At 45.8% G+C, this 18,745-nt stretch overlaps 1 protein-coding gene across 1 annotated transcript in view; it reads right to left on the bottom strand.

Moving 5' to 3' along the window:
• Positions 1 to 18,745, bottom strand: part of ACAN (aggrecan) — a 42,460-nt gene that overhangs the window by 18,252 nt on the left and 5,463 nt on the right. The window contains exons 3-8 of the mRNA XM_072345540.1: positions 5,582 to 5,658; positions 4,665 to 5,036; positions 3,950 to 4,124; positions 3,568 to 3,695; positions 2,702 to 2,998; positions 149 to 661 (exon numbers count right to left, since the gene is read on the bottom strand). Coding sequence (XP_072201641.1) covers positions 149 to 661; positions 2,702 to 2,998; positions 3,568 to 3,695; positions 3,950 to 4,124; positions 4,665 to 5,036; positions 5,582 to 5,651 — 1,555 coding nt within the window. The 5' untranslated portion in view covers positions 5,652 to 5,658. The remainder of the gene's footprint in view (positions 1 to 148; positions 662 to 2,701; positions 2,999 to 3,567; positions 3,696 to 3,949; positions 4,125 to 4,664; positions 5,037 to 5,581; positions 5,659 to 18,745) is intronic.

Raw genomic sequence — 18,745 nt, 5'->3', positions numbered from 1 at the left:
TCCCACCCACAGTGGAAGCATTCAGACTGGAACTCCAACCACCCAAACGGGCCTTTACACCTCTAGAGATCTGGATGTCCTTTGTACCAATTGAAGACCAGACTATTTTCAGATGATCTTCAGTCTTCTTGGAATGCTGGTGACTTACCAGTGGGGGAAATGGGCTGCCTGGGGAGGAGGGCAACATCAGGGGCTGCTGTCACTTGCACGAGATGATCTTCTACAGTGAATGGCGAGGCAGACTCCGGTCCTGGTGTGGCAGTCATTCCTATGGCTTCTTCTACCGAGCTCACCTCTGCCATTCCGGTGGTGAAAGCAGTGCCCAAGTCTGATGTAGTGACCTCTTCAGGCACAGACCATACCCCTGTGACCTCCTCTCTGGTCACGTTCTCTTCCCCTGGGGAAGCTGTCTCTACTGTGACACTGGGGGCAGAGAAGTCGGGCAGGACAGTGAAGGCCTCATACAGCTCAGTGGCGGTGGCTGTGATCTCCATGGGCTCCAGGGTAGCGATGCTGCCACGGGCCTCCTCCTCCGTAGCATTGCGTGGCAGGGGCAGCTCTACCTCAGTCTGTGTGACGGTCTGTATGGTGAAAGCACTGCCCAGCTCAGTCCCAACCTCATCGGTGAACTGTCCTGGCACCAGAGCCTCGAAGTCATCACCTATATTAGGAGACAAAGCAAGGATTGCAGGACACGGTCAGTCCAGCAAGGTGTACAGTGCTGGTGCTGTCATGGAGGGGAAGATGAGTATTTGCTGGCTTCAATGGCAGCAGGGCATGGAATCACAGAATTACAGCATGGTTTGGGTTGGAAGGGACCTTAAAATACCATCTAGTTCTGACCCTCTGCCGTGGGCATCTTCCACTAGATGAAGCTGCCGAAGCCCCATCCAACCTGGTCTTGGATATCCATGAGTTGGAGGCAATGACTCACCCCAGGCTCCACAGCTGGAAAAGCAAACAGCTTGCCCCGTTCTCCCAGCTCTCGTTCCCGGCAGCACCCTGCCCAAATCCGAGTCTGCACTGACCTCTAGTGCCTGCCGCAAAGAACTCAAGGTGGCATGGGAGCAAGGAAAACATCTACAGCAACTCTGAGCCCGAGGAAGGCTCGGGGATCCTTATATTAACTAACTGCATGAAGTCACACCAGCATCACTACCTTCCTGCTCTTGCTCAGCTAGGGACCTAGGAACTCATCACATAAAAGCCTGCTACCTCCGTCACGGAGACAGTCGAGGCCACTCAATGTAGCAAACTTAAATAAGTGCTTTGCTCCCACCTTCCCCCTCCCCAATCAGTTTTCTGCATGAGTCATGTCCCTTAGGACAATATGCTTGTTGACATCCCACTGAGCAGGTCAGCCTGCAGATGGGGACTTAAAGAGTAGCACTGAACAGAGCAGGTCAGGGAGGGATGGCAATGCAGCGAGGCAGGTCTCAGCTGGGGAGGGAGAGCTAACAAGATGCCATCAGCCTTTGCCCATAATACTGCTGTCCCCACTCTATTTAGTTCCAATTCCATTTTCCTGCTATTTCATTTAAGCCGGTGCCTCTCAGATCTTAAAGGATTCAATAAATTAGCCAGAGACGCTCAAGCAAGGACTGGCTGTACTCAGCAATTTTGAATGAATGCCCTTAGATAACCAGAAGGCTGTGTTGCTGGAACACAGGTCACATAGATGGATACCGAGAAGCCTGAGAGGTTTTACAGGGACAGATACATGGGCCTCCTGATGCGCAGATCACACATATATCTGCGTACAATTGGTTTGAATGAAAGGGTTTTCAGAACATATTATTTTTGTAAAGATGGACTCCCACGTGAATGCTGTCCCCTCTGGCTGCCCTAAGCTGATTCTGTCCAGCTGTGCTTTGTGCTCTCCTTGCTGCAGGGAGAAGAGTGAAAGAGGGCGTAGCAGGGACGCTCTCCACTTGCCAGGCACGATTGTGCCCGAGGATGCTACACAGGGTCAGGTCTGTTCTCTTTTTCCTTTGCTTCTATCTCCAGCACTCAAAGACCTCTACATGGAGCACCTGGGGTCTGTTCCACATCTCCTGAACTGCTACCTGAACAGGTGTCCATACGCTTCTGGGACTCTATTTCCTACCTGAATGTGAATATATGAATGAGAGGCTAAGATCGGGTACCTTTGCAAAAATAAATAAGGAAATAAACAAAAGTCAAAGGAGAAAGACGCTCCTCTGCCTTAGTTCAGAGAGAGTCTGTCATAAAGGTAAGTATCATACATGATGTCATGATGTAGAATATTGACAGCACAAAACCATGACAGAGAAAGTAGCAGTGCAAGTGTTTGGAGGCACTGGCTAATGAGGGCAGTGAAACAGTGAGCTGTGATCTGTTTTTTTTACTGCTCTGCCTTCTGTGCTTCTCTGCAGTGACCAGAAACACTGAACCACTACCTGGGAGTGCCTGAGATGAAAAATGACCAGCAGTGGGATATTTCCTCCCCCATGGCGTGAATTACTATAATTAAATTAACCTGTGCTCCTAAGCTGCATTAGTGAATGGTTTGGAAAGAGAAATCGGAGTGGTCCCACCTTGTCCCGATTAAAAACAGCAGAAAAACATGGGTGAACACCGTGATGAAAATGCACCGGGGATATTTGCAGGTGAAGTTAGCTGCAAACAAGGAACTCCTCCTTGCTTACGTGGGTGAAGAGACATCACTCAGAGCACTCACCACTGTAGCAGATGGCATCATAGCGGGAGCTGGGGTGAGGGTACCCCGTCTGGTTGATAGGGTTCAGGTAAACGGTCCTCACGCCCACCAGGTTCCCTCCGCAATTGGGCCGTGCTCTGGAAATGGGGTAGCGAACGCTGCGGTCAGCCAGCCAGCCCGCACTGCACATGTCCATGCCATCCTTCCAGGCCAAGTACAGCTCGCCCGTGGTGGCCAGGCGGGCTCCCAAGCTGTGGCACTTGTCAAAAGCTTCCTGGAAGGTGAACTTCTCGGGGGAGGTGGCGTAGAAGACTTTGCCTGCAATCACACGTTCCATTAGCACAGAGGTTAGCGGTTGAGTTTAATCCCAGTTCCCATTCTATCTTCTTCCCACTCCTGAGTCTGGATAAAATGAAAAGTCCTGTGTCCTACAGCTGAACTGCAGCCTCATGTTGGTGACTATCTCTAAAGACCAGAATAAAGAGGGTCTGAGGGAGTGAATTAGTTGGAGGAAGACATACTTAACTATCTGGAGTCAAAGGGCAAGTGGAAGATAAAGGTCAGTTTCGGTTCTGATCTGCTGAATAATTCAACGGATCCCTGATGTGGGCACTTCTGGAAATCACATCCTGGAATGGATGTGCCATGAGAGACGACAGGGCTCTGTTGGAGGCTAGACCGTCTGCATCCTCTATGCTGTTTTAGTCATTTAACGCTAAAATTGTCCAAGGTCATACAGAAAGACTGTAGAGAACATTTGGCCTTGCTGGGGGATGTGATTTCCACCTTTAAATTGTTAGCTTCCAGGTTATTTGTGCCCTGTTATCTGGACTAGGCACAGTCAGAGCTTTGGCTGCTTCTGCATGTAGTGAGAACCCCCCAGTCACCTTGCATTTGCTCTGCATAGCAGTAAACATCATAGGTTTCATCTGTCTCACGGACACCGTAGGTTCTCACTCCTGGAAACTCATCCTTGTCACCGTAGCAGCGTTCCCGGGGCAGATGGATGGGGTACCTGGGGGACAAGAAGCAGGATGGGGCAGCAGCACAGGGCTGGAGGAGCTAGCATCCTGCTTTCCCTGTGACAGTCCTGAGACTCAGGCAAAGACATCAGAGGCCAAGGTGCCCACTAATGGGGGACACAGGGCTCAGCACGGTTGAGCCACACTTGTGGATTTTCTTAGCATTTCCCAACTGTTTCTCAACCGTCCTGCATCGGTGGCTTTGTTACAATAGCCCTTCTCTAAAGTGGATTTAATCTCCCCTTACCTGACAGTCTGGTCAGCCAGCCAGCCGGCGTCACACTGCTCGTACCCATCCTCATAGGCAGCCTGCAGCTGCTCAGGGGTGGCAATGACAGCACTGTTCTGGATACAGGCCTGCTTTGCCTTCTCAAAGTTCAAGGTGTACCTTGTGGAGATTGCTCTGTAGTGGAACACGACGCCTGGAAAAACACAATGGCCATCATGGACGTGTCTGATGGAGAGCAACCAGCCCCTTTCCCTCCACTTGAGTTAGGGATTCAAAGAAAGGGGATAAAATTACTTATTTTATCCACTTATTAATAAAATGAGCTTTGGGGAAAAAGAATTCCAGAGCAGACCAATTCTCCAGCTGAGGGCATCCCTTCTCCTGGAATATTTGGAAGAATTAAAAGGCTTTGCACTAGCCCCGCTTCTGATTCACTCCTCTGAGCAATGGCGCAGCATATCCAGCTCCACCTCCTGCCAAGACATCATCTTGCCATCTCTGTAACTCACCTTCTGTCAGAAGAGTCCGTTTATTAGCATCATATTCTGCCATGAGTCATTCTACTGTTCTGTTTACTCTGCTGGAATTAATGCTTGGCCCGAGGCTTGTGCTCACCTGCACATAGCCCTGTGTGACCTAACCAGAATGGCTGGTGCTTATCAAGAGAGCAACACCTTCTCTCCTTTCTGCCCAGGCCAGATTCTGGGAGGAAGCAGTAAAGGCAGGGTCTCACCTTTCACCAGGACTTCTATTGTGTCTTGTCTGTCCTCAATCCCATACATCACTTCACAGCGATAAATCCCAGTGTGGTTGGATCTCAGCGCCTTGATTTCCAAGGTGGCATCGGTGGGGATGGCAGGGTAATTGGGCAAGGAGATCACCTCTCTGTACTCTGCATTGAGCCGGATCTTCCCACCGGTGGCCACTAGTAAGACAATCTCTGTTCCATTGGAAAGCTTGCTCCATTTGATCCGTGGGGTTAGCAGAGCACTGGTGTCCTCTTCCTCTGGGATGTTGAAATAGCAGGGGATGTTCAGGGAGCTTCCCAGGACAACACGCAGGGGAGACTGCTCAGGTATCTTCACTTCCAGGCCATCACTACTGTCTGCCAGTTCCCAAACAAAGCAAGGGTTACATCAGTAATGCACTTCATCCTAAATATCCAGTGTTTCCATATGCTACAGAGCCTCTGTCCGCTTTGAAAACCTCCTACATGCACATATTCAAGTGTACTCTTTTTGTCTAGGCTGTTGAAAAAGCCTTGCAGAAATGGAGGTTACAACAGTTACCCTTGCTCCATGGTTGCTCTTGGGAGTTGGGAGCAGCACCAAATGTGGGGATGCATGGAGTGAAGGGGCCTACCTCAGTGTGGCTGCAGCCCATAACATGAGATCACAACCGATAGGGCAGAAGAGAGGGGGAATGTTGAAACTCCCTTGACTTCCCATAAACCCATGTTTGACTGAACTGTTTCCCCATCCTTTCAAGCACAGTAACAATGACAGAAGGTGGCATCACACTCATCCAAAGAAGGGCCCAATCCACACACAGAGCAAGTCTTTGCCACACCTAGAGATGTCCCCATTTGGTGATGGCACCAGTGTGCAGTACCTTGCCCAGTGCCGACTCCTTGCACCCTGCAGCACGTACCTGAGAGCTCTGTGAAGGCAGCTGTGGTGATGGCTTGCAAACACACAAACACTAGTAGTAGAGTGGTCATAGTTTACCTGCCAGGAACAACACAGAGAAAAAGGATTTATAACAGCTGTATGTTTGTGTAGAGAGGAGCTGTGGGTGATGCAGTGGGGCAGAGCAATGCTTTCAGCACCAGATCACAGCAGGAGCTGCCCCTGACCAACATCTTCCATTCAAGCCAACATGGCTCTGGGGCCAGTTGTTTGGATGCATTTTGTACTCCTTAAAGGGAAAACTATCCCCATACAGTGGAAAAACCAAAGGTTACAATGCTTTAGTTCCACTCATTGCAGTGACAGCATACACAGTCTTAAATGCAAATGGATCCTGAATTGATATGGGGAATCCATAGGATGAAATTCTAGGCATTGTAACCCGATACAAAAAAGAACTTGTCAGGATCTATCGGCTAATCAGAGCAGCCTGATACTTTAGAAAACTTATGAAACGAAAAGAGCATCCTACTGACACTGAATGACAGAAGCAATATAGGCTAGACCAACTAAATTAATCCTAAACGGATTATCATTCATAATAGTTCTTCTGTACCGTATCATTAAATATAAAATAGCTGCAAGTGCTCAAGTTGGTATTAATATTTCCAGTAAAAACCGTGTCCTCTGGCAACATGACATTGTTGGGCACCACATTTTGACAGTGACTCAGGAGGATGGACCACACCTGCTGAATCACCGGAGTTTCCTTTGAGGTCACCTGTCCAAATATTGGCCATTTCTCTTCTGTGATCCAGAAAGATCCCAGCTGGCAGGGAACATCCTGAGTATATAACCTATCAGTCTAGCAGAAAGGGCCTCTAAATAACATCACTGGCATAATTTGTGGCCAAAAATAAACCTCTTCCTGAACAGTCCAGCATTAGCCTTTTGATGCTGAAAAATTGACCTCAGTGCACTCATTCATTTCAACGTGATACATCACAAAATGTCATCTCTGTGGAGCCTTTAGTTAATAGAAACAGCTATACCAGAGGAAAACAGGACAGAATGGGGCTGGACCACATTGGCAGAGAAGCACTTGTAGGCCAACCTCAAGGACAGACTGCAGAGTTGTGTGCGTGTGTTTGTGTGTCCTTTTAGTTAGGAATGATTTATACATGTATAATCAACTTATTAGGAACAGAACAAACCACAGCCATGGTACTGGCCATCAGTAGGGGGAAACAAAGACAGTTGTCATGCTGCAGTGATGCAGAAGAGGCCAAGGGGTTTGGCACCCAGAAGCTGGACAATAACAGAGACAGAGTATGGGATGGTCTAGGGACAGAGAAGTGCCTTCTGCTCCTCAGAAGCAAGAATTGGAAACACCATCTGCTATGGATAAACAGAGTGAAATCAGCCGTACTCAGGAGTCCTTAAAGAGCTGGCTGCAAAGATTGCTGGCCCGCTGATGTTTGTTTTTAATCTGTGCTGGAGCACTGGGGCAGGTCCTAAACACTGGAGCACCGTGCCAACAGTCAGCAATGACACGCAAAGAAGAGCCTCCTGGTTTGACTGACATCAGTTGCAGGCAAAATAATGGAAAGTCTGATACTGCCTTCAATTCACTGAGCACTGAAGAATAACTATCATACGTATTTTAGCTGAGGCGCTTGCAGGGGAAAGAGGTGCTTCCATACTTTGTATCGTTGGTTGGTATAATCCTAAATTTGTCTGATAAATCTGCCTGCATGGTTGTAACCTAATGTAATTAGATTCTGATAAGGTTTGACTTTTACAGGGTTCTGTGCTATGAGGATGCATAATATTGATAATCATAAAATCATGAAGTTGGAAAAGACCACTACGATCATATAGTCCAAGCATCAACCCCAGCAAGGTGTCTTTAATCTAACAGAATGGCATAAAAAGAACTAATAGTTGGGCACCATATGCCAACCAAATTCAAATGGGAAACAAAACCCACATTTCAAACACGGGGCGATGGATCACTGGAACTTGTGCCGAGGGAAGCAATGGAGTTTCTATCCCTTGGTAGCTTCAAATCCATACTTGGAGAACCTCTTTGCAAGATGTGGCTTAGGCAAAGTAAGTTACTGCATTTGATACAGAGATAGCTGGGTGAAGTTTGAAGGGTCTAGATGCACAGGAGATCAGGCCAGAATGATTCCTCCTGACATTAAAATTCATGAATACAAATATATCAGTGTTCCAATCCCTGCTCTTGTATTATTCATCTTGCCTGGCTCTAGGCAGTACAAAGAACCATGAATATCATGCAAATTTTTTAACAGCCTTATAGAATCGAAGGCAAACTCATAGTGTAAAGTTAACTGCTTTCCCTGTTCAACCTAAGCCAGCCATCCCTGAGGTCTGCCCAGGAGAGGTATCAGAACGGAGAAAGAGATTTAGGGGTAAGCTGCCAGTGGAGGAGATGGATAAGGGCTTAATCTGTATTTTAGAGAACATCTCCAGGTTACAGATGAGTCACAGCTAACACATGAGGCATTGCAAAGAGCTTGAACAGCTTCAGCATTTTTGCATACCTTTAAAGTTTTGGGACGAGCCCATGCACTCCCGGTCTCACTCAAACCCTATGCTGATCTTTCACATGGAAAAATAGGCTCCTAGGTTAACAGCTGAGACAAACAGTATCTTCACAGTTTGGCTTAGCTGCAGGGAAAAAATCCAACCTCCCCTTATCCCATAGAAGCCCAGAGGCAAAGCTTTTCCTTGTGAGCAGTGGTTAAACAAATCATGATAATATTTTGAGTGTATTCTTCCAATGCATTGACTCCCTGCCAGTAAGAAACCCAGCCTAATCCTCAGGGTGCTGTTTCCAATGCTGATCTCCATTTTGCATTCCCTACAAGCATGCCAGAGAGATCTGGCTCTGAGCCTGCACACAGCACTGGTTGGGATTTGCAGCGTTGGGAGTGCCTCTGATTCTTGTCCCATCTGTATGGCAGAGGTTCCATGCTGTAACACTTGCATGTCTCCAGTGAGATGGCCAAGTGCACGATAATGAGCAAAGTGCTGCTTCAAGGAGCAGTTCTGGATTCGTAAATAAATAAAGACAAAAATCTGCTGAGACAACACCAATAGTGCAGATGATGGAGATGCAGCCTGCACAACTCAGGGAACTGGGTCACTCTCCTCAACATCTAAAGCAGACCATGCAACATATGCCTTAGAGCTGATGACTGACCTCCACTGCCTATCTGATCCTGATCAGGATCTTCCTGATGGCCCCAGCTGTGGCTGAAGGGATAAGGAGAGAAGTGGATCTGAGCAACACGTTAGGGATACAGTCAGCGCCTCTCCCACGTGTGTCAGGAATAACACAGATTTCTGGTAATAATTATTTATCTGCTTGAACAAAGATACTAGAGAAAGGTGTGCTGCTGAGCCCTTAGAAGCTACCAGGTAATTGCTGACAACTCAGCTGCAAGTTCCTTATCTTCTAGTAGAAAACATCACTTGGAAGAAAAGTCCTGCAGACACTTTGGAGGAGCTCTCCCTAAGGTGAGCACTGAGACAGGACTGCCCTAAGACTGAGAGAGAGTCGTTTTTGCTGCTCACAGCCTGACACACAAGGAACTATGATCACGCTATGCCTTCTACAAGGTCCATGCTACAGAGCACCTTCTAGTCCTACAAATGATTTTATTGCAAAGCTCTTTTTGCTTTTGCTGTGGGAACAGCTAGAGCAAGCAGCTTTTGTGGCAGGAGAAGAGGAAGAGGTGGGACAAGTGGTACAACATCACAGGTATCCCTTTGCAGCAGGAAGACCATCCCAGCACAGGGCACCAAGCAGCAGAGCAAGAATCCAACCAAGCTGCCACAAAAATCCCAGTTATCCTGCCTTCCCTAACCAGTGACCAGCTCAGCCCAGGCCAGTAAGAACTTGGGAAAAGCTCTTGCCTTTCCAAAAATGACAGAGTCGGGAAATGCTGGGAGGTTCTCTATGTCTCTGCCCCAGAGAACAACTATCTCTTTTACTGAAGTTTATTGCCACTTTATTTTACGTCTTAAAGCTGTGCTTCTGTATCAGGTTGTGTGCGGACTATCCTAAATTGGCTGCATATAAATATGTTTATTTGAGTATCTAAGTGTGTGTGGAGCAAAGTGTGTACATATGTGCAGACAGGTTTAATCCCTCACTCTTCCAACCCTGTCCCCAGCTTTTCAAAGCAATGAAGGATCTGGAGAGAGCAAGAAAAAGAGAAGTCACGGCAGTCAAAGTCCAACAAAGTGCCTACACAGTAAGACTGTACAGTGGAAAATAGCCAGATGGCCCATTTGCAGCAGTCTAACTTGTTTGCTTGCTGGAAAGCATTTTCTCTTCTAGTTTATTTTAATTGAGCCCCATCTGCAGTTTCTCCTGTGGCCTTTGCTTGCTCCATACCATGTTAATCACTCTTGTTGCAATTAAATTTATTTTCATCACCCTTAATCCTGCTGTTGTCCTTTTATTTATTTATTTATTTTGAAGGATCACTTCAAGCTTCCTTGTTTCTCAGATTTGGAAGACCTTTAATACACTTACGTATTGTTTCTGGCAGCTAATAAAATGCCACTTATTAAGTAGAAGATATGCCTGGGCATAACGGTGTTTCCAAAGACAACATTTCCTTCTAAACCATGGATAGAAAGAAGCTCCTGAACAAGACTCAAAACCAGCACTTCTTATTTAGCTTTGTGCTCTCTCTTCTCAACTGGTTTTCCATCCCCTGTTTGTTCCCCATTACGGAATAGCAGTTTCCCTAGGACACCTCCATCTAGCATCTTATTTTCAGGCAGCAGCTGTGGGGATGGTGAGGTTTGAGGAGGCACCAGGAGGGCTCTCAGCTCTATTGGGACAGCGTGCCCAATGTCTGACCAAGAGTGGTTTCTCCTCTCCCACGTTAAACTACAGACCGTTGCTCCATGATCTCCCTGAACAAACACCTTATTGTCCCTTCTGCATGTTCCCAGCCTCTGTGCAGCACTGAGAGCTTTTCTGTTAAATACCTCAGCCTGGTCCAGGAAAAGGGAGGAAAGGAAGGGGGGCTTGGGGGGAGGGGGGGGGAGGGAAGTGAGTGGGGTGGGCAAAACACGTTTTATTTCTTCTTTTTTTAAAAGAAGGCAAACTTTGGAACCGAAATATGGTAATAAATGCACTCCTGTGATTTTTCATGTTTTTTCAGCTGTAAAGAAAATAGGAGAAATATTCCGTTTTGTCTGGCTTCCAAACCATTCTGAGAGTAAGGTCTTTATGCACAGAGCAGCCTGGATGCTGCTCCTGCCTGCTCTGTTTCTGAAACTATCCCTGGAACAATAACCTCTTTTTTCCCCCCCAATCAGAAAGCCACGTGGCAGAACTGCTCTGATATTGTGTCATCAAGGGATGGAATCCTTCATGCCAACAGTTCTGCAGCACTGGCTGCTTGGATTGCTACAGGGGATGACAAACCGACAGCAGAGAGGTGTGCTTCGTGCACAAGGCAGAAAACAGATTTGGGTTCTGTGTTATTCTTTCTCAGTGTCGTTACCGGCTTCTCCTTCTGTAAGATCTCCAGCCTGTTATAATTTGGCTGTTTATTTAATTGCATTGCACTTATACTACAGGAAGAGGCAAAATACCCAAGGATGTGCAGACAAGCCTTCAGCAAGTAAGATCCAAAGGAAATCTTAGTAAAACCTGGACAGTTGAATGCTAGATCTAGTTATCTACCCAGGCTCAGGCATACAGCCTGGAACTAACGTTCAGCTGAACACACAAAGCTTTGTAAGCATTTCTCTCTCTTCTGGTAACTACCACAGAACGGCTCTCATTCTCCCCTAATTCATACTGGTTTTACACTACATCACCATTAATTTCAGCAGCATTTCTCCCATCAGAAGGAAGCTGAACATCTGGGCCTTCTGCTCCAGAATGGCATAAGCCCCATGCCATCGGCCACCCAAAAACAACCAGCTCTCACAGAAAAAACAGAGCTGGCTGTCACTTGCAACACACACTGGCAATTTTCCTGACCCTGAAAGGGCAGACATGTCCGCTGTGGTGAGACAACAGCTGGACTCTCTCTTGCAAGGTACAGCATCAGCACTAAGGTAGAACTGCCACAGCTCTGTCTGCTCAATATGGAACAAGAGCCGCATTAAACAGCACTTCGAGCATCTAGATTCAAGGGAACAATGAGCCTTTGAGGCTCACTGAAGCTCCTACTCAAAACCCTCACTAGTCCAGAAGAAACAGATGTCTTGGCTGAGAACCTTCATAGAGTGGCTCAGTCATTTCAGGTAGCAGAGCCTGGAGCACCATTCCAACTTGATGTCTAACTTTTAGAGAAGAGAGGATGATTATAACCCTCCTCATGCAAGGACGAATGTAATCCACAAAGTAAAAAAGGAACTTGGAAATCTCTTTCCTCCTAGAGATGTCATCTGTGGAAGTGACTGTCACCCAGACACTTTTATTTATTTACTTATGGGAAGCAAGAGGTGTGTAAACCATTATAACCCAGAGGAAGTAAGTAACAACCTGCAGGTGCTTTGTGGACCTGCCATTAGCCTTGAGCAATTCTCTTTTAGGCACATGGAATAAAACGACCAAAACACAAAAGAAAGCACCCAGGACAACAGAACCTCCCAGTGTGTCACGTGTGAAGGTGGCCATGTCCCAAGGAAGCTGAGAACAGGCTCTTCAATGACAACATTTTCCTGACATGAGTGCTAAACAAGCACGCTTGTCCTCTGCAGCTGATGAGAGACAGAAAAGGAGAAGTAAAGCTCAGCTGGTGGACAGCAGCTACTTGCTTCATCTAGGGGATGGCCCATTGCTTTGCTGGAGAGTATGAACAGTGCACATGCATTCGCTTGTACAGCCTTTTTACTTGTCTTGTGAGTAGGCTGAAACTTCTCTTGTGCCTGTGAGATCATGTTTCAGTACAGAAGCCATAGGCACAAACACATAAGCCTCATGCTCTTCACTGGCTTCACTAGTTACTGTCCAAGTCTGATATCTGTTAATACTCTGCTACCTAAAATTGCCCTGGAAATGTGGTGTGAAAATTCACTTAATGAGGCACTGGGCAGGACTAGAAGAGACATCCTGAAGCTGGTATATAACCAATATATAACCAATCTGCAATAACTGCATTTCGAGTCACACTAATGACAAGGAGTGTGATCACATTTCTGGTTGGTATCACTGTGATACTGTGCATAGTTAATACAAGCATAGCCTTGGCTTGTATTAACATCCCTTCATGTGAATATACACCACATGTAGGATACAAAGGCTGCCATTACCTCTCGCCTAAGATACCTCCTTTTAATGTTCTGCAGAACATCATGACTTTTGCTGAAGCCATCCATGCTATAAGCACACACAGCTGGTAACACCAACCACCCTCACATCATCACCCCATGGACACAAAGGTGGTAAGAGGGCAATCACTTCCTATCTAGTCTTTGCTTTACAATGTATTACATACTGTTGGTTCTTGACAGTGGAAAAAAACAACCTCCTATCCAATGAGGAGGAAGAGCTTCTAGCTTCATGACAGGCTCAGTTTTGGCCTCTTTTTGCTCCCCACTTTCTCTTTCCAAAGTTGGCACCTGAAAGTTTTCTCTGCATTAATTCCAGACATTGTGTAAACACTGTGCTTAGATTTACTTAAATGAGGCTGTTTCAGATCTAGCTTTCTTCCCAAATAGATTTCCTGTCTCATAAATTCAAGACATGCACGGTTTAGTTTTGCTAGGAAGGTGGAATCTTGACTTGTTCCTCTCTTCAAGGTGATCTAGGAGACAAAAGGGCAAATGGCGTGGTAGAGGGCCAGGGCCTTTCTGCTTACTGGCTGGGAAGGGGAGAGTCCTCCCACCAGTGGTCCAAGAAAACATTGCTACTTGCCATAAATAATCTGTAAGATCTGAAATCTAGCAATCTTTTAGCAATTATTTTTTCCTCCAGAACTCCAGGTTATTATATATATATATATATTTTACACAAAACACCCTCTTCCTCCTCAGCAGATCTGTCTCATTTCCAAGGGAGAAGGAAGAGATTTGTATTTTACTGTTTCCAGCTGCTCCAACTCTTTGTGACTCCTTAAAGTGCGTATTCCTTGTGCAGGTAAGCAGAGAGTCTGCCAGGAGAGAAGGAACCCTCCCTCTTTTATTCACTAGCCTCTAATCACCAGCTTACACCAAAGACTTCAGATACCCATTCCAACACCAACAGGAGCCCCTAACCACAGTGCAACCATGGATTTTGCTGCTGATATTGAAGGATCTTACACACCTCTTTCTGTGCTGAAGAGGCTTTACCAAAATGTTGGAGCAGGTTTTCACTCTGAGCGTTAGATCTGGAGGCACTGAACCTGTTTGCCTTCCAGCTGATGAATGGTACAGAGACCACAGACTTCACATTCAGAATGTAAAGAGTGGTCAGGAAGAGTTTGGTGCTTCTGCTAATGCTGGCCCCAGCTACTCACACATCTCTCCAAGCTAGAAATGTCAGCTTTTATATCAAGTTTCTTATTTCTGTAGCACAGGAAAGAGGTCTTTTGACAAGAGCAGCATCACCAAACCAAAATACCTGCAATGTTATATAGATCATCCCTCCCAAGCATTACCTGGGGTTTCCTACAAGTATGTTGAAAATCTGTTCAAATCTCCCTGTTCTGTCTCTTAATCCAGTTTTTTTCCCCCTTTCTATTGATCTAGTACCTAGCTGATGCCATCTCACGGCACCTAGTTGCCCTCCATCCCCATACAGTTCCTTCCTTTTCTGTATGCTCAAACCTTTCACATACCAGGAGGCTGTTCTGGCATGCAGTGTCCTCTTCCCTCCCAGCCAAGACATACAGTGTGTGTTTAACTCAATTCACCTGGCTGAGTCAATTAGGGCTCTGTTTATTGCTCCATTCCTTTTGGGGAATGGAGCTATCTGCCCTGTCCCATCATTCCAAAGGGATTTCACCGCATTGGGAACACTGAGGGATGCTCAGCTCTCTTTGCTAGGTGCAGTCCTGCTCAGCACCATTCCCTTGTCAAATCACTTTATCCAAACAATAACTCCTGCCTTTGGTTCAGCCAGCTCTGTGCTTTGGGGACAGAAAGAAACTGGGGATCCAGGCAGAAAATAAATCTTTCTCTTGGTTTTTGTTTTTGTTTTTCTATATCAGTAATGCTTTTGAACCAAGCCAAAGTGTATGGTGGAAAACAAAAGAAGAGAAAAAAGGATAAGAGGAAAATAGTTCCCAGCTGAGCAGTGTTGCCTGGTCCATCTATCAGAGATATCATAAGGCTTATGTCCTGCCTCGTGAAGCTGACGGGCAGTTGGAAGGGAAGGTGCAAGGTGATGGAAAAGTGAAATTGTCCTGACTCTTCAGGAAGGTGCATGTGAGTCTCTGGGTGATGCATTCATCCACCCAGCAGAAAAGGGGACCCTCAGCAAAGGGGAGGGAATAATGAGCAGTGGGCTTCAGTTCCCTGTCCAAGATTCCCATGTGGGGACAGTTTGAAACCACTCCAAGAAAGCTCTTCAAAAAGCAGCTGCTGAAATAAGCAGCAAATATAAAAAGATTAATTTTTAGTCCTATGAGACTTAATGTTCAGTCTAGAAACAGATCAAACTGTTTTGGGGTTTCTTTTTTTGCTGAGGGAGATTTCAGCATCTTTCAAATAACTGGCCACAACGAATGGCCTGTTCCCTTTGAACACATGGTGAAATTAGCCTGAAGAATAGAAACATTGCTCTTTTTTAACAGCCAGACTCTTTGACTTGAACGTATGTTGTGCAGACAGAAAACTCACTCTCTCAACACACACACACAATGCCTTAATGGGCGATGGAATAGTGTTACTTCGGAAGTAACCACCATGACATGGCATGGAAAGAGAGGGTAAAATGGAGACAACTGGCTTCTCCAAAATTAGTTGCAGGCTGGGGTCAGTGAATGCGTATCAATAATCTTTTCATTACAACTCAGACCTCAGGGCTCCACTGAATTAAGCCCTTCACAGAGAGACAGCAGATCCTGCCTAATAATCTTGTGAACTAGAAAATATGCTGCTGACCAAGCCTACGGAGCACAAATGTGAATCTGGGGAGACCACGGGAATCCTGAATAAAAACAAGGTTCTAACATGAAATATAGAATCATTCTGTGAGGTGTAAGCTGCAGAAAGACATTTAACCTTAACACAAGCCACAGACATCCGGAGAGACAATGCTGTTAAGTCCAAATCTAGTTTGCTAGACAAAGGCCATACATCATCCCTTTAGAAAGAGAAAGCGAGGTATGGAGGAAACCAGAACAGCAATTAAATGGGAATACAAAGTTTTCTGAGAGGCAAATAAATTCCTGCGTATGAGATGTGGTTGAGAGGAGAGCCAAAACGTCGCCCACCATTTGGTGAAGCATTCTGTAAAGGCAACAGAAAATGCTGTCTCTCCAGAGGTATGTGGGACAGTTTGAAACCAACAGTACCCACATCTTGGGGGAAACGAAAGGCACCAACACAGATCCCCTTGTGGGGGAAATAACTGCCTAACAGAGTGTTTCAGGCCAGCAAACAGGCTCAGACACAGATGGAAGAGCACGTTACACCAGTATTTTGACCCCAAGCACAGTCCACTATCAAGAGAAATGGCAAAAAAAGTTAAACTTGCTTTATAGTATTGGTGTAAAAAACCAATTCAGAGAAAAGTAATGATTACGATCTATCTTAAACAAGCTTTCTTCCAATTTTTCCAGCAAGATGGGTAGATAAATTATCTGGTGGATGGATTCAGTTTCCACTGGACTTAAGAGAAACGTGGCCATTTAATCCTGAGGTTTGTGACATCAAACTGGGGTTCTGGTTTTAAAGCCTAGTCTAGACATATAACTGCTTGAAACAAATAGACAGCAGGGAGAGGGCTTGAGAGGAAGTCCCAATCCCTACCACTTTGCTTGGTTTTCAGACAGAAGAATTAATTCCATTTGACAACACAGCAAGGAAAATCCTGCTTGGCTCTTACACACTTACACAGTATGAGAACTGGATCTAATCATGCATAACATTTGGCACTGACACCAAACAGGCTGCAGACTGTGGCAGTTCCATAGCTGTGACAGAAAAGGCGTCGTGGCATTAGCGCTCGTCAATCCATACCATTTGCATAAGGCAAGCAATGGGAGTCATGTCGAGTAAGACTAGCTGCTGAGTTTCATAACAAAAATATTCTCTAGCATTTAAGACTAGCATTCTGGAAAATACAAGCCTGCTTCAAGCTGTGACTAAAAGGAAGCATAATGGGAAGGTGAGGGGCAATGGCTATATATGTTCTGACCCCGAAAGGTCAGTCCATGCAGACCCCAAGCTTGTCCAGCCAACAACTGGAGCTTCCAGAACTCTACTTGCTGCTGAAGAATTGAAGATGTTCAAAGTCATGTTGGATCACCCCCCTTGGGTTGGATGCCCCATGCTTGCTCTCTCAGATCAACACATTTCCTACCACAGGGATGTTGCAAAAGGCAGTGAAAAATGTAAGTGTTCTGGAGAGCAGAAGAAACACGCACTACTGGTCATTAGCAAAACTAGCAGGTAACTTCTGAACTGAGCTTTGAAAGATCTTGATTGTAAGTCATGGCGAAACAGCAACAGATGAAATTCTTACATTGCGCTCTCCAATAGTTGCCACAATATTTCTGGGAATGTCCAAATTGTTGAGTAAAAGTCTGATTAGCTGCCAAATCATCCACCGTATCTCAGAATTTAAAGACATAAATGGATGAGTGAGGAGCCTAATGGGATTTGCAGAAGTGCTGCTCTTTGTCTCTGGGCACTTTGCTGCTTCTGCAAAACGTGGCCTTGAGTCCCTAAAGCTGCTTCTGGAAAAGGACATAATTTTATGAAAGAAATGAATCCAATCAGCTATCTGAGGGATAGTGACACTATTCCCAAATATTATTGTTTAATTACACTAACAGCACAGATAAGAGAGATATCAGTGAGGTACAGAGCACCACAGGACTAGCAGTCACCTGTATGTGCACTTGCAGCAGAGTTGGAGTATAGAAGAAATCAGTAACAAACTATACTGGGTTTGAAGAGACAACCACTGTGTCTCGTTATCTTCAGTTTCCCCAGTATAGAGGATGGAGGCATGAGAAAAGCTTCTGCATTACTCTGAGACTGAAGCATGAGAAAGCTGTTAGCATTTTGTGCACAAGCAGATCCAGCCTTTTTGTCTTTGATGCTAGAGTGCGATCCTGAAGCTATCAAACACTCGCTGCACAACAACACAAACAGGTGAGCAGAGGTCTGAGCACCCAAGAGAGAATGGGATGAGTGTTTTATCCACAAAGTACACTGGTTTACTGTGTGGATGGAAATGCTTGAAGGAGGGTTTGTGTTTGCCAAAGCATCTTTGCCTACAATCTCAGTCACGTGCCTTGCATTGGCTAAAGGAGAACACATGGTAGCTCTAGCACAAGGAAGGACAGAAGACTACTAATTCTTTGAAATGGAATATCTATAGGAAAATATAACTTTTCTAATAGAGAATATGGGTGACAACTGAGGGTTACCAGCCCTTAGTTCTTCAAAAAGTTTCTGCAAGTAATGCTGAGCTGGCTGCCACCTAAGTACCTTGCCTTGGCAATGTGGTGTCTGTCAGAGTCCAGCTCACCCAAGAACCTATCTTGCCTCTTAGGAAGGTTTTTACAGCCCACAGTGAACTCAGTGCTGTCTTTGTTGGAGTGGTAATTGTAATGTAACTCACTTTGGGTATGACAGTGGGAACTAAAAGCACAGCACTAAAGATGAACTGAAGTGAAAGATGAGTGGTGGATGCCCCATCCTCCAGAACATTCAAGGTCAGACTGGACCGGGCTTGAGCACCTGATTGAGATGTAGGTGTCCCTGTTCAGTGCAGAGGAATTGGACTACATGACATATAAGGGTCCCTTCCGATTAGAATGATTCTATGATTGACTTCCCAGCCACTGAGATCTCAGTGCCTAAAAATCACAAGCCTACCTACCCCAAACAGAAAAGTGTGAAGGAATGTATGCATGCCAATCATTGCCTGATATGGGAATAATTATGGAGAAGAAATGGGTACACACTACATGCACTGTAGTCTCAGACACTGCACCCTCCTGCTGGTGTGTTCAGCAGC

Source organism: Excalfactoria chinensis, chromosome 10 (genome assembly GCF_039878825.1).
Source record: "Excalfactoria chinensis isolate bCotChi1 chromosome 10, bCotChi1.hap2, whole genome shotgun sequence".
NCBI lineage: Eukaryota > Metazoa > Chordata > Aves > Galliformes > Phasianidae > Excalfactoria > Excalfactoria chinensis.
The sequence above is the reverse complement of the archived record's forward strand: the minus strand, read 5'-3'. Positions and strand labels throughout refer to the sequence as shown.